Raw genomic sequence first — 25506 nt, 5'->3', positions numbered from 1 at the left:
CCCAAACTTATCTCAGTCTGCTCACCCAAGTCTAGGCTGCTAGCAGTTCCCTACCCAGGCACACTCACAGGGCTCATCTGGGAGCCAGCATGCTGAAAAAAAGGACATGCCAGAGCTTCCTCCAAGAACAGCTTACTACTGCCTAGGACAGCTAATAACCTCATATTGTCACATGGTTCTGAGGACCAAGGTCTGTATGGACAGTGTTACTTAGATACATACTCCAGTGAGAAGCTGCCTCCAAGACTGGCAAGTGTACTACTCAACACTGCTCCAGACCAGGTCGCACTGTGTGTGTGTGTGTTGGGCATCTACTCTGGCACCTATGAATACCCACCCTTTCTTACGAGGCAAGTTAGACACTTCTTTCCCTCCAAAAGGAAAATTTCATTTAATTCTACAAATTTACAACCTGCCCCAAAACAAACAACGTGGAAAAAACAACCAAGCTGCCCTGATTCAGCATCAGCAGGTCTGGCTGTCACCACCTAGTCGGGCCACGTCCATCAAGCCGACCTCAGAACTTGAGGCTGAAGCCAGGGCCTGCAGCTGAGGCTCCCTGGTTGGTGGTGGTGAGGTGGAAGCCCGTCTCCTTCAGGTCATCATCACCCTGTGAAGTAAGGTGGCCATCATAAGGACTGACCCCACCCAGACCCCCAAATGGGAACCGCTATTAGTCATGCCTCTCACCAGCTGGCTGTAGCCCAGGCCGCCCTCAGGAGGCCGTGGACTCGTGCCTCGCTTCACTCTCTGCTGCTCACTCTTGGCAGGCCACGTGGGGAACATGGATGGGTCGATGGGGAGGGGAGTCTCTCGGAAATATTCGTGCTTGAGGCCATCTTCTGCGTTGATCCTCCTGCCAGGGTAGTATGTCAGGAACCTAAAGAGAAGGGCATTGGACAGTGGGTATCTACTGTGTGCAGCCAGGGGACAGTGGGTATCTTCTGTGGGCAGCAGGGCAGCAAGCCCGTTTGCTTTCTTAGTGGACACTTGTGGGGCTAAGCTAAGATGGAAGGTGAGATCCATTGAGCCTTAGCATCCCTTAAAACCTGGTATTCTGGGGCTTCCAGGCCCAAGGCCATTCTTTAAGAGAGTCAACCCAGAGTCCAGTGGCTTCAGACTGTGCAACCCTCAGACTTACTTGTTCATGAGATCAAAGCCTTGATCTGATAACAAAGCCCCAAATCTCTTGCGGAGGTTGTTATAGGGATACTCGCTGAAGGTCATCTTCTTGACGGCTGGGAGGTCATTATAGCCAGGCCAGATTTTCTCACTAGGAGTACCCAGGTCCTGAAAAACAGAGATGTCTGAATTAGACACACCCTGTATGGGGCCATGTGTGTGTTGTCACTTTCATCAGAGAGGTCACCAAAGGATCACACTGTGCCTGGAGCACCCAATCCTGATCCCAGTTCTGTATCCACACTGCAAGCCATTCCCAAGCCAGACAGAGCACCCCAACATTCACCTTGAAAATCTTGTTAATCTGATCAATATCTGACTTCCCAGGGAACAGAGGTTTCTGTGTCAGCAGTTCTCCAAATATGCAGCCTACCGACCACATGTCCACAGCTGTGGAGTATTCCTAAGAATCCAGAAGAAATGGTTTAGAAGCATACAGACCCACATCAGTGTCAGCCACAGGTTCAAATGAGGTTTCCATAGGGCATCGGGCAAGGAAGGTTCTCAGACCCCTCTTCAGACTCACCTTAGCACCAAGCAGTAGTTCTGGGGCACGATACCACAGGGTTACAACAACTGGAGTGTAGGCCTTTAGGGGTGAACCATACTCCCGAGCCAGCCCAAAGTCGCCCACCTATAACAAGGACAGGGTGGCCTGTAAGACCAGACTGTGGACTGCTTTCCCAGACACGAGGTAGGAAGTATAGGGGCTCACCTTGAGAATGCCAGCATGGCTCAGCAGGAGGTTAGAGGTCTTCAGGTCACGGTGTAGGATCCAATTGTCATGGAGGTGCTTTACCCCACTCAGCAGCTGAATCATCAGGGTCTTCACCTCCCCTGCGAAAGTGACGAGATCACACAGATGCTCTGTTTGCTCTACGAATTCCTAATATCTCTGCAAAAGGGTCCAGGAGCCCAGGGTTATTTGGTAACCCAGCAGCAACTAGACTTCTGGGGCAAGTTCATTCCAGGAACCCTTCCAGCCCAGGGTGGCTCTGAGCTCACTAGAGCTACCACTCACACAGACGGGGTCACTGGGGCACTATTCCTGCTTTTGCTCAGAGATCCCTCACAGCATGCCAGAGAGGAGGGATGCCCTGCCTTATCTCATGACTAGACAGCACTGTTGTCTGGGGAGGCATGCAGCCATACCTGGCAGGAAGGGCTGCTTCATGGTCTCCATTAGGCTCTTGAGGTCATGTTCCACGTAGTTCATCACAATGTAGATCTTGTCCATGTTACTTCCCACAACAATTTCCTAGGAATCAACAGTCAAAATATGGATTCTGGACATGGCTTCTACCTCCAGCCCCACCCTAGGAAATACTGGTTCTTAAAAACCTGGAATCGAAGATATGCATGCTGTGAGCAGCGAAGAACTACTAAGACACCTTGGGAAGCTGACCCTAGGATATCATGGAGCCCTCTTACTTGTCCCTTCAGGGGATGCTGAGCTCCCACAGAGGCAGGGCACACAGGCGCGGAGGGCGCACAGGCGAGGAGGGCGAGCCTTACCCTGACGGTGACGATGTTGGGGTGCTGGGCCTTGAGGATGGTGTTGATTTCCCTCAGCGACGTGATTGGGAAGCCTTCCTTCTCCTTCTCCATCTTTAACCGCTTCAGAGCCACAATTTCATCTGTAAAGAGGATTGTGTGAGCTGGACCTGTCTTTCATGTAAGCTGAGACAGGAGGTTTACCATGAGTTTGAGGCCAGCTTGGGCTAGAGGATGGGAAAATATCTCAAAAAAATCAAAATAGTCAGCTGTAGCAGCAAATGCCTTTGATCTCAGCATTTGGGACAGAAGTAGGCAGATCTCTGAGTTCAAGGTCAGCCTGATCTAAACGGTAAATTCCAGGGCCAACCAGGTCTACATAGAGAGTTCTAATACAGCCAAGGCAACACAGAAAGAGCTTGTTTCAAAAATACAAAACAAGCCGGATGTGGTGGCACACGCCTTTAATCCCAACACTTGAGAGGCAGAGGCAGGCGGATTTCTGAGTTCGAGGCCAGCCTGGTCTACAGAGTGAGTTCCAGGACAGCCAGGGCTACACAGAGAACCTCTGTCTCAAAAAACCATAAAAAACAAAACAAAACAAACAAAAAAATCCAAACCACAAATCAAATCAAAAAACAATGTAAATGCAAACTGAATCCAGTAGCACATCAATGATAATCAACCATGATCAAATTGGCTTTTTTTCCAATGTCAGGGATGCTTCAATATATGTGTACACACACACACACACACACACACACACACACACACACACACACACACACACAAACACACACTATAAATGGACTCAGGAACAGAAATTATATGGTTATCTTGATGCTAAGAAAAAGCTTTTTGACACCCTCATGTTAAAATCATGAGGGATGTTTTTTAAAAAAAGATTTATTTATTTATTTAATGTGTGTACACTGTAGTTGTCTTCAGACACTCCAGAAGAGGGCATCAGATTTTTGTTACGGATGGTTGTGAGCCACCATGTCGTTGCTGGGATTTGAACTCAGGACCTTTGGAAGAGTAGTCGGTGCTCTTAACCGCTGAGCCATCTCACCAGCCCCAAGGGATTTTAATATAGTAAAGGATAAACATGATACACATACAATTAACATATAAGTGGGGAAAACAATGCATTTCCACGACTTGGACATGACTCAGCAGTTAAAAGCACTGCTCTTGCAGAAACCCAGGTTTGGTTCAACCTATCCCTAAGTGGGCCAGGAACTGAAGAGCACCCTCAAAAGAATACAGGGGCCATCGAGATGACGCTCATCCAGAAAACACGTGGCAGGTCACAAGTGTCTAACTCTAGTTTCAGGGAGCCAATACCCTTTTCTGCCCTGCCTAAGCACTGTACACACAGGGTACACAGATTTACATGCAGAGAAAACACCCAGACACATTTTTTAAAAAGTAGAAATGGTTAATAAACACTTTAAAAAAGTGTTCAACATTGTCTGCAATCAAGAAAATTAAAAGTGCTTTGAGATCCCACCTCACCCTAGTCAGCATGGCATCGTCATGAAGACGCACAACTACAAATGCTGGCAAGGATATAGCTAAAGGGGAAGAGTGCTACACAGGCTGCTGCAGAGAGGACATCAGGGTCAGAGAAGTTTCTTTTGTAGTGGACGGTGGTTATGCAGAGGCTCGTAGCTAACCAAAGATATCAGGCTAAGCGACTGTTCAGAGTTCAGTCCTAAATGGGACACTTACATCATCCCCAGCTCAAGGTTCAGGAAACATGGAAGAGGAGGAAGAAAGAATGTAAGAGCTGAAGGATGAGGGAGATGCTGTAAAATACTCTATTTTGGACACAACATGGTGGTTGCAATCATGAATTCACAGAAGCTGTGGCTACCCACATAAGATCAACTTAGTCAACATTGCCACATGAATGTTGAGGGGCTCATGAGACCCTATCCTTAGCTGAGGTGCTAATGGCAGTTGACAGCATCTGGGTAAGGCGCCCCCATGCTCCAGTGAATGGGCCCATCTAGTGGATGGCATATGCTGGCAGCACTAACTGAATCATGTTAGTTATAAAACTGGAAGAGGAAAAGCTGGGCATTGGTGGCGCACACCTTTAATCCCAGCACTTGGGAGGCAAAGACAGGTGGATTTCTGAGTTCAAGGCCAGCCTGGTCTACAAAGTGAGTTCCAGAACAGCCAGGGCTACACAGAGAAACCCTGTCTCCAGAAACAGAAAGAAAGAAAGAAAGAAAGAAAGAAAGAAAGAAAGAAAGAAAGAAAGAAAGGAAGATGAATGCATGTATAAAATTGTCAGAGAAAAAAATAGAAAAAAAAAACAAAAAAACAAAAGAAAAAAAAGAAAGAAACAAACAAACACACAAACATGTCAGAGAATAAATGGAGAACTGCCTGTTCTTCCAGATGGCCTAAGTTTTGTTTCTCACACCTATGTTGGATGGCTCACAATTACTGTCAGGAGTCATCTAGGATAGGCTAAGACTAGCAGGTGACCTTCCTGGAGGTGGCCCAGTGCTTTTGCATAGTCTTCGATGAGTGAGCTTTATGAGGCAAGGTCCCAAAGAGACTTCATCTCAGGATTGCTTCTTGCAACTGATATGCCTTTCCTATCATTATTAAATTAATATAATATTCTCTGGGCATTAGCCCATCCTATTGAGATTTCCTACAGATCAACATAAACATGAACTTTCACTAATTAGATGAATTAATGACTTTATAACAGAATGCCTGATTTGATGTTAGGAAAAAAGTTTTAAGAGATTTTTTTTTTTTTTTTTTTTTTTTTTTTGGGTTTTCGAGACAGGGTTTCTCTGTGTAGCCCTGGCTATCTTGGAACTCATTTTGTAGACCAGGCTAGCCTCGAACTCAGAAATCCGCCTGCCTCTGCCTCCCAAGTGCTAGGATTAAAGGCGTGCACCACCACGCCCAGCTAAGAGATGGTTTTAGTTAGAAAGATGTAATAAACTTAGAATCAAGACTACAACGTGCCCACTCCTCATAAAAGTAAGTACAGGCTGCATATAACAAGAAATACAATGAGCTTTCACAATTACACTAAACAGAGAATTAGGCTTGAGGCAAATTTATGTTCAAGGAAAAATATTCAGGTCCAAGGATGAAGGCACAGGTGTGCACTATAAAAAGGTAAGGCCATAGAAACCTTGCTCTGAACTTATAATTAACATATAGAATGAAACATGGCTTTGAACTTACTTTCAACATCCTGTAACTACCATTTTGTGTAACATTTTATCTATGAGGTAATTTTCGAAAGAACTTTTGTCTATAAAAAGGCCAGAAAAAAAGAAATATAGGGCTGGTGAGATGGCTCAGTGGAGCACCCAACTGCTCTCCCAAAGGTCCGGAGTTCAAATCCCAGCAACCACATGGTGGTTCACAACCATCTGTAACAAGATCTGGCGCCCTCTTCTGGAGTGGCTGAAGACAGCTACAGTGTACTTACATATAATAAATAAATAAATCTTTAAAAAAAAAAAAGAAATATAGATGTTGTGTGGCTTGGTGAGCTCTGCCCCATCCATCCAAATGCATAAATGTGTATGTCTCTGTGTGTGTGTGCATGAACACTTCTGGAGTTGATTGAAACAGATGGTTTGGCCCAGACGGCTAGAGAGTGAGTGTATGAATGTATGTGCACTGATGCGTATTTGCCTGTGTAAAGGGTCTTAATTCTTTTGCTTTCCTTCCTCTCTGGTTCACAAAAAGTTAACCTCTGTCAAGTGAAGGGCTTCTGGTTGCCTGGCCAGAAAAGGAAGTGCTTGCAATAAATGATTTACCTAACCCTCAGCCATTAAGCAAAAGGTTATAATTCCTCTGAAGCCATTGGCTTCTGCCCCTTGTATGACTAAGAATCAAAGAGTAAGTATTATTAATACTAAGCAACCTTTATACCCTGCTGATGCTCTGCCCAACTGGCTAACTTCCAGAGAGGACCCAGCCCAAGGCAGGCTCTCGGCAAATTATAGCTCTAGAGACTCCAATTAGGGCTTCTGTGGGCATCTGTACTCATGAGCACATGAAGCCCCTCCTCCCTATTTCTACATAATTTTTTAAAAATCATGTTAAAAAACCAAAACAAAACAAGTACCCAAGAAAACATAAATATGGACTGAATGAAAACTCTAATGTGGCTGGGTATGTTGGCACATACCCTTAATCTTAGTGCTCAACAAGACTGCAAGTTCAAAACCAGCCTGGTCAATATAGTAAGCTCCAGGCCACTCTCCAGTACTCAGAGAGACTTTGTCTCAAAAATAAGACAAGCCAGACATGGTGGTATATACCTCTAATTCCACCACTTGGGAGACAGGGAGCTCTGTGAGCTCAAGACTTTCATGTTCTACATCAGGAGTTCCAAACCAGCCAGGGCTACATACACAGTGAGACCCTGAACAAAAAAACAAAAAAACAAAAAAAAAGGGAAAGAACAAGAGAAGCCTGAGCAAATAGTTTAACATGGTGGTTGAGTGTCTTAGAGTCCCAGCCTTGCAAACAATAAAAGGAAACATTTGTTCTATAAAGCATCTTTGCCATTCCCCAGCCTCACCTCTCCTCTGCTGTCACCGTGAAAAGCAGGATCCTAGTCAGGCTAACCTCGTTCTGAAGACACCAAGAGGCTCAGGCAGGCGTTGTCTGAGTTAAGACCTGGTGCTAGGTATATGGGCATAGCATGGCCTGAGAACTGAACTCACTGGCACCAAAGAAAGGGTAAGGCTGCTTCCAAAGATCCAATGGACCATGCAAATATGAATCCATATTCAATAACCACGTGCTGACAATGCATAGGTAGAGACCACAGGTCAGCTGCTGGGGGTAGGACACTCAACATTCCATCTAGGGTCTGCAAAAAGACCAAGGGAGGCTCACTGCTTGTCAGAAGTCCCAAGGTCGACCTTGTACTAACTAGTGCAGGAGCAACAAACTCGAATCACTCAGGAATGACTCTTTGTCCCAGGGTTGGCCAAAGTTTTGTGCTGATCAGTACTTGCTCCTGACACTCCCTTAGTAAACTACCTACCTGTTTTCTTGTCCTTTGCTCTGTAGACCACCCCATAGGTGCCTTCTTCAATCCTGTTCAGACACTGAAACTCCTCTACACTCCTGCATCCCTGCGGAGGAAGTAGGGTAAGAGGGCTCAACAGCCATATCTGATAGCTTAACAAGCTTTATCTGTACATTGTATAGGGCAGTCGTACTGGAGACTAGCCTAAGTGACGACCTAAGAAGAGCAGAGTATACACATGAGTGTACAAATAGAATCAACTTAAATTCTTTCTCTGCTTCATCCAAGACCACCTACCACTTTCCTGTGAAATGGTTGGCATGTAAAGAGTATCTCTTTTACAACTGCATCCTTTGTCCGGTGAACTATGCCACCCGAGAGGGCGTGCGTGCGTGGCCTGCCTACCCATAGTGCGAACCTTCCAAGTCCGCCAAGGACTGGGGTCCCACTACTTTGTGTGGTCTATGGCCAAACTCAACTATCTGGAAGTACTAACTGGAGGGCAAGTGACAGGAGCTCAGAAAGGTGCTGTACCACCCAGAACAGCCACATCTTCTACATCCTGAGGGCAGTGTTGCATACTCACTGGCAATTTACTAAACAACAAGAAGTTTGCATTCCTATACACGCATACTGAATCCCTTGGGAACAAGTGGAGGCAGAAGCAACGACACACAGCTCTTGGTACGAGCAAGCCTGATAGTGCTGGCAGGCATAAGGACGTACCATGGTTAAGGTTATGAGACGCTGCTGCTATGACTAGCCAGTCCACTGCACGGAGAATGCCAACACCTCAGAAGAGCCATCAGCACCAACAGCAGACTCTGTTCTGTACCTACTTAACCTGTAGATTTGTCAATGCACAGTACCAGCCTCAGGATAAATGGGAAAGATTCTGACCTGCAGGGCTGGCAGGTATTTGGGCAGTTCTTGTTTTAGCTCAATAGGTGACAGTGCTGGAGAGTCAGGAACATAGTCTCCTTCGGTGGGGGCACTGCTCTGTGGAGTCCCTTCACCAACTTCTTCCTCCCCTTCTTCACTGTCCCCAGAATCTCGGTCAAATCGTGACTCTGGAACTTTAAAAGTTAAATCTAATTATACAACAGGAGAAAGTAAGTACAACCCACCCTCCTCCTGCTATGGGGCTGTGCAGAAGTGGAAGACCCCGTGTTTCCCATGGAAGGAGCCAGCTTAGGGCCTATCCTTGGGAAACAGGTACTTGAATAAGATCTGGAGCCCGAGTGATCTAGGCAGAGTCAGAATCAGAGCCAGAACCAGATACTGGACTAAAATATAAGGGCAGATGCCACATATAGTGGGTAGGCCCATAACTCATGTCCACCAGGCCACAACTTTGCTAGGTACTTGAGGCCAGGCCAGGTCTCCCATCTCATAAGAGTGCCTGTGTGCCATCAGACTCCAGAAACTGCTCTTCAACACAGCCTCATTTCCTCGGAGCACAAAACCATGGGCTCCCTTAGCATCTACGTCACAGTGAAGGGTGCCATCTAAACAAAGCTGTTTTCTGCCAAGTAACATCAGCCACAGTGGGCACAGCTGCAAAGTGAGCCATGGTTTGCCTCGGGGAGTCACAGTGTCTCTCAGATCTGCTGATCTTCAGCGCTGTCAGGGCAGGAGTTCCCCACTATGGCTTCTAGGAACAGCTTCAATTTATGGGGTTATTACACGCCGTGGATGGTTTGTGCTAAGAGGACCATGTACTACCTCGCTCAGAGCGTCACTACACAGGGACAGAGGAACCACAAAGAGGTCCTTACCAACCAAGATGTGGTTCTCGTTTTCTCTGTCTTCATCTTCACTCATTTCCTCATCACTGACTTCTTCTGCAAAAGAACACAGGTGTCTACTCAGATCAGTGTGCAGAGGAGAGCTGGCCTGGGAACTACCAGTTTACTCTGCTTTAGGCTCCTCTAAGGTGTTAGCAAGAGGTGTGGAAGACAGCAAAAGTTCTTACCTATCAATTCGTGTCGAGGGTGTCTCTTTGTTTCCCTAATGGTGTTAGGGATTGAACCCAGAGCCTCACATACACTAGGAAGGTGGCAAGCACTTTACTATTGAAGCACATTGCCAGCCCCAATTTTGGAGTCAATGTGAGTCTCACAGAATAAGGCAAGTTTATTTAGGTATGTGTTTTCATTCAATGTTAACTTATTTTTCTGTAGTACCTAAACTCTACACAGTAAACATAAACTACTTGTACTGGCTAGTTTTGTGTCAACTTGACACAGCTGGAGTTACCACAGAGAAAGGAGCTTCAGTTGAGGAAATGCCTCCATGAGATCCAACTGTAAGGCATTTTCTCAATTAGTGATCAAGGGGGAAAGGCCCCTTGTGGGTGGGACCATCCCTGGGCTGGTAGTCTTGGGTTCTATAAGAGAGCAGGCTGAGCAAGCCAGGGGAAGCAAGCCAGTAAAGAACATCCCTCCATGGCCTCTGCATCAGCTCCTGCTTCCTGACCTGCTTGAGTTCCTGTCCTGACTTCCTTTGGTGATGAACAGCAATGTGGAAGTGTAAGCTGAATAAACCCTTTCCTCCCCAGCTTGCTTCTTGGTCATGATGCTTGTGCAGGAATAGAGACCCTGACCAAGGCACTGCTCTTACATCACTGCAATCCATTACAGCGCTCACCTGCGGACTGTTCAGAGGCCTCCTCAGAGTTGCTCCCAGTCTCCTCTTCTTCCTCCTCCTCTTCTTCTTCCTCTTCTTCCTCTGATTCTTCACTGGTGCTCCCTTCTTCTTCTTCTTCCTCTTCTTCTTCCTCCTCCTCCTCTTCAGAACCTGAGCCTGATTCTGCTACAGAACACAACAATCACAGTTAAAAAGTAAGTCTTGGCTTTCCTCTGGCAGCAGCAAAGCCTCAGCCAGGTGGCCTCGCGATACCTGATGAAGACTCAGCTGAGCTGGTTTTCCTCTCGCTGTCACTGATGTCTTGGAGGTCTGACAACAAGTCTCTCTCTTCCACCTTCTCTTCTTTTACTTGTAAAATAAACCATACAAGATGAGTTTGGAGAGATGTTTTAAAATTGTAGATTTTTTCTAGAACTATTTTATTTTATTTAGTTTATTTGATGAGTGTTTGCCTGCATGTATGTGACACATACCTCATGCCTGCTGAGGTCAGAAGAGGATATTGGATTCCCTACAAATAGTTGTGAGCTGCCATGTGAATGTTGGGAACAGAATTTAGGTCTTCTGCAAGAGCAACAAATGCTCTTAAGCACTGATCCATTTCTCCAGTCCTTTTTTAAAAGACAGCATCTTATATATCCCAGACTGGCTTGAAGCTTACTATGTAGCAGAAAATGACACTAAACTTCAACCTCCTGAGTACTGGGATCATTGTCCTATTTGATCATGCTCTCTTTTTTTTTTTTTAAATAAAAATTGTGGTACTTAGGATCAAACACTGGGCAGGCTACAATATCCCTAAGGGTGGGAACATGTTTTTAAATAAACAAGACAGAATCATCCAAAAGTTACATGCAGCTTAACACGTTCACTGTTTACAGAAAACAATTCATCCATGCATATTTTAATTGGAAGAACAACTTTTAAGAAGACCAGTGGTGAGCACGCACCTCATTAGGAGCATGTGTGGAGGTCAGAGGACAACCTGTGCAAGGAGTTTTCTCCTTCCGTCATGTGGATCCCATTCAGCAAGAGCTTTTACCTGATGAGGCCTCTTCCTGGCTCACCAACATATGATTTTATTGTTAAAAATAAATTGCTTGGCAAAGTCTCTTTAATTTCATGAATTGTTTTGTTTTCCCCTCACATTTTAAAAATAAACTTTTAAGATTAGCATATAATACAAAGTAATAGGTTACATTATGGCACTTTTATATATCATAATTACAAAAAAAAAAGAGGAAAATTTCATGTTCAGGTATCTCTCAGGAAAAACAGCCCATGCTTGTCTGGACTCACCTGGCTTCCGGTTGTCTCCCATCTCAAAGCGCTCTCTTGGTGGCCTCAGAGGGCTGCGGCTCCAGTGGCCAACCTTCCCCTTATCACTGTACTCCTCCCTCATGGTACGGTGATGTGCAGAGACTGTACACAGAAAACAGAGCAGAGTTGTTGGTGGGAACAGCTTTCCCAACATGGTTCCACGCCACGGGAACTACAGCCCTACATACAGACCTAAGGCATCAACAGCTTCAACATCACAAGCCAAAACACATTTGGGGAAAGCTCCAAGCTGGAGGCTATCAGCTCAGCAGGGGACCTTCTAAATGATCTTCTCTGTTCACAGAGGCCAAGGTGGGAAAGAATTCTGGGAAGATGGCAGAATGAGAAATGCCAGGCAGCACTTCAACAACAACTTGGCCTGTGTTACCCAATTAGCGTGGAATTCTGGTATCAGTTGAGGGTCAAGTTCCGGGGAGTCTTGATAACTGGGCAATTCTGGTCAATTTAGCTGTTAGCATAGTAGAAGTTATCCCATCTCCAGGGCTATCAGTTATTCTAGGTTCCAGAGAAGCTTGCAGACAAGGACTAGTCCCCGAACATCAAAAACCTATGCTCTCAATGCTATGTGCAGTTCTAGAAGGGACAAAGTACCCAAGCTGTTGAGACTGCACCCTACTATGGAGAGGGTGTCCTTTAGAGAAAACATGAGGGCATAGGGCACTTATGTCCACTTCTGTTTTTCCTTTTCCTCTTTTAGAAGCTAGATATTTAAGGACATGGATATTAAAGCAATTGTATGCACAGGGGAAGCTAGAAAATGACTGCAAGTCCCAGGGAAAGGCAGACTTAGATTTGATGTGTAAGAGGATGTGCCAAGCCAACTGTGAGTACAGATAATACCGACACTCACAACACAGTCACACCAAGCACTGAGGAGGGGTCTGATCTCAGAGCCATGACAAACATTTAAGTTAAATAACAAACAAGATCCAGCATGGTGGCACATGCCTTTAGTCCCAGCACATGAGGCAGAGGCAGAGAGGCAGAGGCAGGCCTATCTCTGTGACTTGGAGGCCACATTGATGTACATAGTGAGTTAGTACTTGGACAGGTAGGGTTACATATAGAGACTCTGTCTCAAAACAAAACAAAAAACCCAACAAGAACAAAGAATAATAAAACAAATAAACAACAAGAAAAATGCCACAACCAGCCAACTGTGCTGGGTAGTTTTATATCAACTTGACACAAGCTAGTCATTTGAGGAATCTCAATTAAGAAAATTATTCCAGGGGGCTGGAGAGATGGTTTAGCGATTAAGAGCACCAACTGCTCTTCCAGACGTCCTGAGTTCAATTCCAGCAACCACATGGTGGCTCACAACCATCTGTAGTGGGATCCAATGCCCTCTTCTGGTGTATCTGAAGACAGTGACAGTGTACTTACATAAAACAAATAAATACATCTTAAAAAAGAAAGAAAGAAAGAAAAAAGACAAGAAAATTATTCCATAAGCAAGCCTGTAGGGCATTTTCTTAATTAGGACTCAATCCATTGTGGGTAGTGGGCTGGTGGTCTTGGGATTCTGTAAGAAAGCGGACTGAGCAAGCCATGAGAAGCAAGCCAGAAAGCAGCACTCCTTCATTGCCTCTGTATCACTTCCTGTCTCCAGCTTCCGGGCCTATTTGAATTCCTGTCCTAACTTCCTTTGACGCTGAATTGTGATGTGGAAGTATAAACTAAATAAATCCTTTCCTATCCAAGATGCTTTGGTCATGGTGTTTTACCAGAGCAACAGTAATCCTAACGAAGACACCAACCAATCCAACGAACGAATGAATGAACTCCAACAACTTTACTCCTAGACCTTGGGAAGCAGAGGCAGGTGGGTCTCTCTGAGTTGGAAGCAAGTCTGGTCGAAATAATGAGTTGCAGAACATCCAGGGCTATGTATAGACCTGGCCTCAAAACACAAAACAAAATACAAACAAGCAAAACAAGAAAACCCATACCCACAAGACATTCAAAGAAACAGCGATGTGTGCCCCAGTCAGAGGAAAAAAATTAACCACTCCAATGTAGGTGTGATGGGACATGCCAACAAAGACAAGTCTGAAGATGACCTATAGATACAGCCTCAGAGAAATGGAAGAGGGAGAGTCACCAGCCTACCTCTGACCTCAGGGAAACTATGTGGCTGATGTCCATGAAGTGGTATAATGGTCCACATGCTTGCCCTCTCTGGCATACCATATTACCTGCTGCATACCTGAGATAAGAAGAAGGCTAATGGAGTCCAAAGCATGTGCTGCCATCCTGACTGCCCAGGATTGGCTCAGTGTGTCCTACCTGCCACAGTCTGAGTCACAGGAGGAAACTGGACTCTGGAACCTGGCCCTCAATTAGTCCACAGAGCCCTGCCCACTAAGCTATGAAGGCAAAGCAAGACTGAAGGTGTTGTCCTACTCCACCAGTGCTATAAGCAGGGCTCCATATATCACTGCTTTCTCTGAAAACACCTTCACAGAAACAAAAAACCCCACAAGACCTTAAGACAACTAAAAATGCTCAAAGAACTAAAAATGGGGCAAAAAATCAAGGAAATTGATGCCATGAACATGAAAAAGCCAATAAACAAACAGGAAACCCAGCTGGTATGCCACAATCCCAGGTCACTGCAGCCTGAGGAAGAATGAGTGTTGAGAGTTCAGTGCTGCACAGGGACACCACTGAGTTCTAGGCAATCTGGACTAAAGTAAAGGAAAGGAAGAGGAGGAGGAGGAGGAGGAAGAGGAGGAGGAGGAGGAGGAAAAAAAAAGATAGGCCTTCTAAAAGGGGAAAGAGGGAAATTCTTTACCCTCTATAGAGATCCCACAGCAGGTCTGAGTAGGCAGAAGACAGACTCAATGAACTGAGAGCCATGTTCATGAAAACTATGGAACCTAAGAGACAGGAAGCAAACCCACTGTAGAACAATCACGAGAGCAGAGAAGACCTTTGGGACACCCATAGCCTGGCCTGAGATTACTGAGTCCAATAGGATTAGAGAGCAACAGAGAACACACCTAAAGAAGGTAACTGCTGAAACTCACATTTTCCACAAGACATGAATATTAACATTCATTCATTCTGTTCAACATTGTCCAAGAATGATCAACTCAAACACAGGAGACACAGTACAACGCAACTGCTCTCTAGTGTGAGGTAACAACTACTGGTAGGGTTGGAGAGATGGCTCAGCAGTTAAGAGCACTGACTGCTCTTCCAGAGGTCCTGAGTTCAATTCCCAGCAGCCACATGATGGCTCACAAGCATCTGTAGTAGTGGGATCCGATGCCCTCTTCTGGTGTGTCTGAAGACAGCAACAGTGTACTCACATAAAATAAATAAATAAATCTTCAAAACAAAACAAAACAAAAAACCCCCACCTGTTTGTAACTCTGTTACGCTAATGTATTTTTCAGGGTACTAAGTTTAAATATACAACATACAAAGATGCATTTTTATGACAGGTCCAACTTAAAATGGCTTCAGAGGGATAAAAGCAACAGAATTTGTAAGTTACTAAAGTGAAACTAAACTAGTATCAATTTAAATCTGTCACAACTTTAGAATGTTGCACATGTCCCATTTGTAACCATACAAACAAAAACCAGATATATATAGAGAGAGATAGATAGATAGATATAGAATAAATGCATAAGAAAATGAAAAATGAATTCAAATATTTGGCTTAAAAAAAGAATGAGCCAGAGAGTTGGCTCAGTGGTTAAGAGCACTTGTTCTTGCAAATGATTCAATTCCCAGTACCACATGGAGGCTCACCACCACCTCCTCGGGTACCAGGCCTACATGTGCTGCACAGAAGTCTATGCAAATAAAACACTCATACACATAAAATAGAAATAAATAAAATTAAAACACAGAGAGGAAATATTTAAGTAATACAAAGAATGACAATAAAGCAAAAATAAGGGACAAAATGTCTGCAGGAGATAATCTATAATGACAAAAGTAAGCCATCCAATCAGCCAGCCTTCAAAAGGAAAGTCGTTCTGACACTTACATGATGTCCTTTCCATACCTCTAAGCATACACACGTCACAGACATACATGGAGGCAAAACACTCAGAAAACACAGAATGAAAAATGAGTCTTTCTAAAAAGGGTAAAATGGATAATGTACATATATTGCCATAAAATTTAAAAGGAGGGAAGAGGTAAGAGTTCAGTAAAGCAAGCACAGAAGCCAAGAACTACCCGCCTGTTTCTGCCTCCCGTCAGGGTATCTTTCCCAGAGCCCAGGCGTGGCTGTCACATCACAGGCTCTCTGGGAGGGTGAGTCATGTGTGTAAAATCTGTGCCACACCAGTCAATACCCTCAAAGTAGCCCAAAGAAAGGTCCCATAGAGAAAGGACAGTCCCTCCCTCGTACCTTCCCTACGCGCTTCTCTCTCTTTGCGGCGCTCCTCTGCCCTCCGTTCCCGCTCCTTCTGCTCCCGCTGCTCCTTCTGCTGCTCCCTCAGCTTGCGCTCCCGCTCCCTCTTCCTTTCTAACTGCTCCAGGCGGTCCCTGGAAGAAGCACAGCAGGCCGTCACAGTCCTACCCACAGGAGTTCCTTCTTTTCTGGTTTGGTTTGGTTTGGTTTTGGTGGGGAGGGTGGGGGCTGGGAGGTGAGACAGGGTTTCTCTGTGTGGTCCTGGCTGTCCTGGAAATTGCTCTGTAGACAAGGCTGGCCACAAACCCAGAGATCTGCCTGCCTCTGCCTCCTGAGTGCTGCAATTAAAGGCATGGCCACCACTGGCTGACAGAAGTCTCTTAGACCAGGTTATTTGTTTTCTGCTCAACTCATGTAGTGTATTTGTACACTGTAAACCCACAAGTGGCTTCTTAGGTGTGGAAAGCATATATCATCTCTGGCTTCTACTAACAATTCTAGGAAAACACAGCATGTAGGTCCCCACTTATACATGAGAATCCAGGTTAGATCCAGTCCATCAGGAGTACACAAATAAAAGCTACTACAAAGGAGGTAGAGAGGCCTCCTGGGAAAGTGAGGAGGGAGCCATGGCCCCAAGACCTGGGGCCTGACATTCCTTCACTGGAGTCTGGGCCAATGGAACCTGAGCCACATCCTGCCCCAGCTTGAGACAATGTAAGCTTGAACAAGATGGGGAGAGTGGAGGAGCTAGCTACTTGAAAACAAAGTATCAGAAAACAAGGCACTAAAACATGCTTAAGTGGTTAAAGTCATCAGTTTTCATATTCCTATGCCTAGTTAAAGGTTCTGTTTCTAGAGTTTTATATTTTAATTATTCTTTGATTTTAAATATAAACACCAGATACATTATTTAAACTTGTGATATTTTATTTTAACTTTTTGTTTGTTGTGGTTTTACTGTCTCCTGGACTGGCCGTAAACTTTTCATCATCTTTCTGCCTAAGCTCCTAAAAGCTGGGACTACAAGGACACACTACAAGGTCTAGCTATGTTTACTATTTATTGGGGGAAATGGGAGGTCGAGACAGGGTCTTACAATGTAGCTGAGGCTGGCCTGGAACTCATGTAAAGGAGGCTAGTCTCAAACTCATAAAGATCCACCTGCTTTACCATTGATGTGTACATTCACCATTTCCAGCCTGAGATTTATTCTGAAGGTCTTCCTTTCTATTTCCATAGAGTTGTAAACTATGACGTCCACCAGTCTTTACCACAAAATGTCTTTATTTTCCTTTCACTTTTGTAGAAAAGGTGTGCCAGACACAGAATTCCCAGCTGAGATTTTTGCTAAATGATATAGGGTTAACACATGCTAGCCATGCTGCCACCATCCTGACAGGAAGAGCAGTTCTCCCTGGCAACTCTGTTCACCCTGCTTGGGGATTATTGAGTTATCTGGATATGGATATCTGGACTTGAAAGCAAATCTGGGAAGTGCTCAGCCACTAGTTAGGAATTTACCAGCCGGGCGTGGTGGCGCACGCCTTTAATCCCAGCACTTGGGAGGCAGAGGCAGGCGGATTTCTGAGTTCAAGGCCAGCCTGGTCTACAGAGCAAGTCCCAGGACAGCCAGGGCTACACAGAGAAACCCTGTGTCATTAAAAAAAAAAAAGAAAAAAAAGGAGTTTACCCTTCTGCTTTTCTCTGTGCCTAGGACTCCTGTTACAGAATGTACATGTGATACCATGGAAGCTGCTCCCACACAGGCCACTGAGACTCTTCTTTCTCTTCCTCTACTCCAAATAGGATAATTCCTGCTACTCTATTAAGTATAGTGTGCACGTTTTAGAACTCTCCAAGCAAGTTCCCTGGACATGTCAGTTCACCTGTGCAATTGATGTGATCTCCTTTTAAGTTAGTTTTATGTGTACAATTGTTGTGTACACATATATGTGTGCCACATACGTGACTGGTGCCTGTGGAGATCAGAGAGGATATTAGATCCCCTGGCACTATAGTTAAAGGCAGTTGTGAGCCACCATGTGGGAGCTGGGAATTGAACCCTGGTCTTCTGCAAGACAGCATCTTAACTGCTGATCCATCTCTCCAGCACTGTCACCGCCTCTGCCTTTTGAAGCAGGGTCTCGTGCATCCGAGGCTGGCTTCAAACTCACACTACATTGCCAAGGATAGCTTTGAACTTCTGCTCCTCCGGCAGGTCACTGTCTACTGCTCCCACCCTCAGTGCTCAGTCTGTGCTCTAGTGAGTCTCCAAAGCACAGACATGGTGGCTTTTCTCAATTACAGCCAGCTTTACAGCTAGTTTGGGGGAGAAGACAGGTAGTTTTTGCTTAGTCTTATCTAGAAATCTGTCTACATGTTTTTTTTCTTCTGGTTTACCTTATAAAAATCTACACAGACTCTCAAACTTCACCTACCAAGCTCCACTTCTATCCCAAGCTCCCCTCACTGGACAAGACACCCTCAGTCTCTAGAAAGGGAAAAGTGGGCAAAGGTGTTCCACACACTATGAGTTTATATCCGGCCCCTGTAGGCCTCAGATTGCCTGCCAAGTACATCAAAGGGTGGAGGAAGTGAGGCTCAGTGGTTAGAATACCCACTCCTTTTGTAGAGTTTGCATCCACATCAGGCACCTTAAGTCCAGCACTAAAGGATACGACCGCTCTGACCCCTCAGGCCACCTGCACTCACAGACACAAGCATGTATATGCACATAACTAAAAAAAAAAAAAAAACCTTTTTAAAAGGATCTTTAAGAGTAGAGAAAGTGAGCTGAGCACTAATGAGCAAGCACATTATTATTACCTCTCAGTTCTTGACTGTGGATGTGCTATGTCTAGCTGATTCAATCTCCAGGCACTAACTGCCCTGCAATAAGGATTGCTAACTTGAAACTACAGAACAAGTCAGCCCTTTCTCCCTTAGGTTGCCTAGTCAGAGTATTTTATTATAACAGGAAAGAAAATTAAAGCGAAGCATCCGCACCGACCCCTACTAAGCCCCGACTGCGACAGGACTCAGACCAGGAACTTGAGCGACTTCCTCTAGGATGGTACTATCTTTCTTTTTCCTTTTTCTTTTTTTAAAAGACAACATCTCACTTTGTGGCCCTGACAGGCTCAGAATTTGTTATGTAGACCAGGCTGGCCTCAAATTCAAAGAGGTCTGCCTGACTCTGCCTCTTTAGTATTGGGATTAAAGGTGTGCACATACCCAGCATTCACCTTACTGTACCACAGCTTAAAAATACCCACCACTGAGAAGGCGTGGGACTCTGTGTTCTTACAAGACAGAACCCGCCTCACTCCCCAGTGCCACAGGGTCAAAGTTATTAAAAAAAAATACGTCTTACCACTGTGCCTCCCTCTCCAACTCCACATCTGGCTCAATTCTTCATCCTCAATGCCTGAATGACTGTCTGGTAACTTGTGTCAGTTAATAGGGTCAGAGTCAGGGTCAGGATCAGACAAATCTCTGGGTACAATAATGGAATTTCTAGACTATTTTGAGGTTAGAGGATCCACCTTTAATGTGGGTACTGCCAAATCAATGGACCTGGGTCAGAATAAGTAAGGAGGAGAAATAAAATTAACTATCAACATTGATTAGTCTATGTCCCGATTGCAGATTTAATATAACTATCTGCCTAACATTCCTGCCACTCTGCTATGATGGACGGTACCCTCACACCATGAGCCAATCAACTTCCTTCCTTCCTTCCTTGCTTGTGCAAAGTGCTTTGTTGCAGCAAAGAACAAAGTCACTCGTGCAGAAGCTCAGCTGTAACATCCTTCCCCATCTGACCACTAAGCTAAATCTCAGTGACCAAAGTTACTTATTAAAGGTCGCTAAGGAGCAGGTCTCACCTCTCTCTTCTGGAATGTTCTCTCGCCATTTCCCTCCTCTTCTGTCTTTCCCACTCCCTTCGAGCTTTATCTTGTTCTTCTCGGTGGCGTTTCCGGCGTTCGTGCTCCCTTTCTTTCTCTTTCACTCTGGCATGTTTCCCTAGTGAGACACGAGCATCATGTAAACAGACCTGGTTTTTGAAAACTTAACTTGAATACTAAATCAGGAAAGAAAGAATGGGACTAGAGATGAATCTTCAGTTAAGAGTGCTTGCTGTGGGGTTGGGGATTTAGCTCAGTGGTAAAGTGCTTGCCTAGCAAGCCCAAGGCCCTGGGTTCGGTCCTCAGCTCCGGAAAAAAGAAAAAAAAAAAAAAAAAAAACAAACAAACTTTAAAAAAAAAAAAAAAAAAAAAAAAAGAGTGCTTGCTGTTCTTCCACATGACCCATGTTTGGTTCTAGACACACTCACAACCACCTGTAACTTCAGCTCCAAGAGATCTGACGTCCTCACCTGACTCATCTACAAATGGCATACATAGGTGCTTGCATAAATGAGTCTGAGTGCACTGCGTGCATGCAGAAGCTCTTGGCAGTGGAAGGACGTCTGATGTGAGTACTAAGAACCAAACCCAGATCCTCTACAAGTGCAGTACACACCCTCAGCCACTGAGCTGTCTCCCCAGCCCCAATTTTCATTAATTTTTCCTTAATGTTATGTCGTGATATACTATTTTCAGAACTTTAAAACGAATCATTATTCATACACAATACAGAACAAAACCATTCCTTTTAAACAGATTTCTACACTATTATAAAACCACATTAGCAATTACACTTACAGTAATATTTAAATAGATTTCTGAGAACCCTTTAGAAGCTGGGTATGCAGTAGTAAGCAAGCTGATGGAAAAAAATCTTGGGTGCTGGAGGACAGATGGGGCTACCTAGCAAGATTTTGCTTTTAATAAATGTTATTTAAAAAACCAATCAACCAGCCTGGTGGTGGTGACGCACGCTTTTAATCCCAGAACTTGGGAGGCAGAGGTAGGCGGATTTCTAAGTTCGAGGCCAGCCTGGTCTACAGAGTGAGTTCCCAAACAGCCAAGGCTACACAGAGAAACCCTGTCTCGAAAAAAAAAAACCAAAAACAACAACAACAACAACAACAACAAAAACACAAAAAACAATCAACCAACCAAACACCTCGAAAAACAAAATCAGAACCTCTTTGCAGTGGCACAAGACCAAACCTCCCAAGTTGACCCCCACACCTATTTTTTTTCTTTTTTTCCTTTTTGTTGTTTTCACCTATATGTATCAAATGACAGCAACTGTGCATGTAGACAAATGATGTAAAACACACAAACCAGAAAGAAAAGCAAACAGTTATTCCAAAAAGTCGACTATGAGTTTATGCTTTTGGCTAAAATTCCACTCATGCTCGCTTTTAGACCCAACTGAAGAAAGCAGAACATGGGAGAGGATGCAAACAGCTGTGACAACCACAGAAAAGGCCAAGCCTTCCATACCTCCCTCTGCTGAATGGCTACGATGTCGACGTTTCTCTTTTCTTTTCTCGTCTTTTCTGTGATGAGCCTTTTCTTTCCGAGACATTTGCTGGGGTGGTTTGATGGCCAGAGAATCATCCTCCTCTCCTCTGAAAGAGATGAGCAGCACCGTGAGAGCAAGAGCAGAGTGCCAGCATCTACTCAGACAAGAGCATCATTCCCAACACAAAGAACTGTGAGAAATCAGTGTGGCCTGTAGTACGAATGTGCCGCCTTTCTACAGAGAGGGGCGTGCTCATTTATCCATTTCCTTGATTGTGGTGATGGTTTCATGGCCAAGGTAAAATATGTCAAAGCACACATCATATACAATTCATTTAGTTATTTATACCTCGATAAGGCTGCTAAAGTCCAGTAATTTTATTAACTTTAACAAATAAAAAAGGTCACTTAGGGCTGGTGAGATGGCTCAGTGGGTAAGAGCACCCGACTGCTCTTCCGAAGGCCCTGAGTTCAAATCCCAGCAACCACATGGTGGCTCACAACCATCCGCAACAAGATCTGACACCCTCTTCTGGAGTGTCTGAAGACAGCTACAGTGTACTTACATATAATAAATAAATAAATCTTTAAAAAAAAAAAAGTCACTTAGCAGAACCTTCAACTAATTCTTTAACACAAGACCCTGGAAGACTTTACACTCTGAGTTTCTTAGAAGGATTTCCCTCGGAGTTGGTGAGATGGCTCAGCAGGTAAGAGCACCCGACTGCTCTTCCGAAGGTCCTGAGTTCAAATCCCAGCAACCACATGGTGGCTTACAACCATCCCTAACGAGATCTGACTCCCTCTTCTGGTGTGTCTGAAGACAGCTACAGTGTACTTACATATAATAAGTAAATAAACCTTTAAAAAAAAAAAAAGGACTTCCCTCAGTTGTCTTACAGGATGGGAGGAGAGAACAAATGACCTCACCACCGTGAAAGGACCATCAGACATCGATGCTGCTGACAGTGGCCCCTCCAAACTCAACCTTGGGTTACTCTGAAAACTGTAGACTTGCAATACAGGATAGCGATTTAAATATACTAACTAAATGGTGCTGGTTTGATTGAAGATATTACAAAGAAAGGAATACATGCTTATTTGGACTTCATAATAGCTGACTCCACACAAAAGCCATCTCACATGTGAGACAAACGTCAGGACAAAATACAAACTTTAAATAGCCAGCCATGGTGGCACACACCTTTAAATCCCAGCACTTTTGAGGCAGAGGCAAGTGGGTTTCTGAGATAAAGGATTTATATAGTGAGCTCCAGGACAGGTAGGACTATATAGAGACACTGTCTCAAATAAACAAAAAAAACCCAAACATACAAAAATTTATCTTTTTAATAAATTCATTTATGTGTATGAATGTTTTCCTGCATATATATTACATGTGCCCATGGAGGTCAAAGGGCGAATCAGATTTTCTGGAATTGGACTTACAGATGGTTGTAAGTCACCATGACCATTGGCTGCTGGAATCAAACCTGTAGACTTGCAATACAGGGTATAAAAACAACAAGTGCTCTTAAACACTAAGCCTTCAAACCTTTCCCTAGTAATACCGACAAAAGGCAGGCTAGGGGACCAGAGAAAAGGCTAAATAGTTAGGAACACTTGTTGTTCTTGAAAAAGACCCAAGGTCAGTTCCCAGGACCCATACTGGGCATCTCACAACAACCTTTTACTCCAGCTTTGGGGACCTTTTGATTCCTGTGGATAAAGTAACACCCACGTACACCCCCACCCCAACACTAACTCCACCCACCAACCAATAAAACTGCAAAAACAAAACGCATGTTTTAAGTAGTTCACAATTCTGTATTGGGATGCATTCATAGCTAACCTAGGGCCCATGTGGCCCATGAGCTACAGGCTAAATATGACAACAGCTTAAGTTCTCTCACCTGTCTTCCATAGAATCCTCTCTTCTATATGGTGAGTTCCTGATTGTGATCTCCATTCGGTGATCTCTCAGCTCCCCCTCCTCAAGGGAATCCCTTTTGGAATCGCGGTCATCAGACTAAGAAGCAAAGGAAAATGAAGCATTGAGTCATTTTCCTTATCAATCACCTTTCTTCTTTGTCTATCTTTGAAAAATAACTTGTTATGTAGCTCAAGACGGTTTTTGAGCTAGAAACCTGCCTCCGTCTTCAAAATGCTGAGGTTACATCACTGTACATCACTGTACATCACCATACGTAGCTCACTATATATATGCACAGACACACACATATATAGGAAGTATATGTGTGTATATATATATGCATATATACACATATATGCACACATACATACAAATGCACATATATATAATTATACATATACATAAAATATACATTGCACTGGCTGGCTTTGAACTCAATAGATCTGCCTGCCTCAGCCTCCTGAGTTCTTGAGTGTTAGGATTAAAGGTTGTACAGGTTAAATATCTTTAAGGATAATTGAAGTTTGCTAACCAACTCTAAATATACATTTTTTGAATAGAAACTTCAAATATTAATTTTGTTCAAAACTCATGTAATTAAAATCACTTTTTTTTTTTTTGGTAACCTGAAACCTGAGAACAGAAAATTTAAAACATTGTACATGATAAGGGTCATAAGACTATATGAACGTTAGTTTTTCTGAGCCAAAACTAAGACTTTAGTTGGATTTTTACACACGAAATACATCATACATATATTGACAATAAGAAGCACTTATATCAATGTTTCTTATCCAGTCACCTAAGGACTCTAAATATATCATCATCCAAAGCAAGGTAATTACAAAGCACTCATTTTAATTGCAAGGAAAGTTCCCACTTTATTAAAAATGCTTGGTAAATGGTATTATGAATATACTAATAATGAAATGAGAAAAATTAGTCTGGTGGCAGTAATGATTCTAGGTTCAGAATATTTTATTTTGTAACGAGATATTCTCATTTCGATACAGCTTCAGTGTGTTATTAATCTATCTTCAACGTCAACTGAGTATATGAATGTTTTTGTTAATTTTAGAATAGATTTTGGGCTCACCTGTGACATTTGGAAGTACAAAAGAACTTCACCGAAGAAGCGTTGTTCTAATGGAAAAATGAGGGCAAAGAAATTAAATCTTCTTTAAGAAAACCACTTACTTAAAAAACATAGCTTACATTTTTTAAGCGTTTTATCTCTGCTTTCTCCTCTTGTTCTTTCCTTCGTTTCTTTTCCTGGAGAATTTCATCTAACGTTTTCACTTTCCAAGAGTCCTTTTCATCACCCATTTGAGTTAAAACACTGCAAAAAGAAAAACAATTCAAGCAACCTCGGGACACAGAAAGCTACGGTCGGTCTGTCGGTCTGTCTTTTCCGAACACTTAAGTCTAATCGTTAGTGTTTCAGAGTAAGTCCCGGTAGGTCGGAAGGATTCTGCCTGAATACACTGTCGTTTCTGTCATTCCTGTAAGGTTTTGGGTAACTTAGTTTACCTCAGTGTTTTCCGTAAAACGCAACCATCATCATCCACGTAACGGTACTGTTCTAGGATGAAAGACCATCCAGGTCATTTCAGTGCCTCGCACTCAACACACTCTGCCTTAGGTGTCAAAAGGTTGTATGAGAAAGCTCCAGGACGCGGGGAGGCCTGGGTGACAGGTAAGATCAAGGTGCACTGTCAAGCGCGGGACTCCGGGGCGGGGTCCCACTTCTGAGGGTTCAGTCACGCAAACCTGAGGCAAGGGCCGGCTCCGGGGGCCGCCAGGCCTGCCGCCTCCACCGCCCTCAGCTCCGTGTGGAGCGAGACTGCTCCGCGGCAGCAGCGTGTCGCCAGCCGCGATTCTTCAGGGGCGCCGTAAACCCTGCTCCGAACCCCCGCGCCGCTACTCACCCCTGCGCCGCTACAGCCGCCGCAGCCGGTCCTGGAGTCTGGGAAGGAACAGCGCCCGGCGCGCGCCAGGATTGTCGTCACTTCCTCCGCGGAAGCGTGATGATGACGTACGACGACGACGACGAACCGCGTGTGCGCTCGACTTT

The 25506-nt window shown here is 44.3% G+C and overlaps 1 protein-coding gene across 17 annotated transcripts; it reads right to left on the bottom strand.

The window, feature by feature from the left end:
- Positions 1–366: 366 nt before the first annotated feature.
- On the bottom strand, positions 367–25461 carry Cdk11b (cyclin-dependent kinase 11B). 17 transcript variants are annotated; one of them, NM_001355569.1, is made up of 22 exons: positions 25361–25448; positions 24963–25117; positions 24529–24771; positions 23413–23528; positions 21479–21606; positions 19970–20108; positions 16077–16213; positions 11660–11782; positions 11311–11418; positions 10613–10708; positions 10361–10525; positions 9490–9555; positions 8612–8787; positions 7727–7817; positions 2698–2819; positions 2335–2440; positions 1898–2019; positions 1709–1816; positions 1469–1585; positions 1142–1290; positions 691–880; positions 367–610 (listed from the first exon to the last, which is right to left on the bottom strand). In NM_001355569.1, the coding sequence occupies exons 12-22, from the start codon at positions 9533–9535 to the stop codon at positions 518–520; spliced, it is 1320 nt and encodes a 439-aa protein (NP_001342498.1). In that variant the 5' UTR covers positions 9536–9555; positions 10361–10525; positions 10613–10708; positions 11311–11418; positions 11660–11782; positions 16077–16213; positions 19970–20108; positions 21479–21606; positions 23413–23528; positions 24529–24771; positions 24963–25117; positions 25361–25448; the 3' UTR covers positions 367–517. The 17 variants fall into 17 exon arrangements, 15 of the variants coding, with proteins under 15 accessions (NP_001342498.1, XP_030108993.1, XP_030108992.1 ...); XM_030253133.1 differs by lacking the exon at positions 11311–11418 and having other exon boundaries at positions 24529–24575; positions 24648–24771; positions 25361–25447; XM_030253132.1 differs by lacking the exon at positions 11311–11418 and having other exon boundaries at positions 24648–24771; positions 25361–25453.
- Between the last annotated feature and the right edge of the window lie 45 nt (positions 25462–25506).

This window comes from Mus musculus, chromosome 4, assembly GCF_000001635.26.
Source record: "Mus musculus strain C57BL/6J chromosome 4, GRCm38.p6 C57BL/6J".
NCBI classification, from domain to species: Eukaryota; Metazoa; Chordata; class Mammalia; order Rodentia; family Muridae; genus Mus; species Mus musculus.
The sequence above is the reverse complement of the archived record's forward strand: the minus strand, read 5'-3'. Positions and strand labels throughout refer to the sequence as shown.

Excerpts from the sequence above, each read along its gene's own strand:
- Cdk11b (XM_030253132.1), bottom strand. The coding sequence starts at position 24,758 with ATGGGTGATGAAAAGGACTCTTGGAAAGTGAAAACGTTAGATGAAATT. Across the intron at positions 2,820-7,726 it reads AGCAAAGGACAAGAAAACAG|ATGAAATTGTGGCTCTGAAG; the intron begins GTAGGTAGTTTA and ends TCCTCTTTACAG. Across the intron at positions 2,441-2,697 it reads CCAACATCGTCACCGTCAGG|GAAATTGTTGTGGGAAGTAA; the intron begins GTAAGGCTCGCC and ends GTTGATTCCTAG.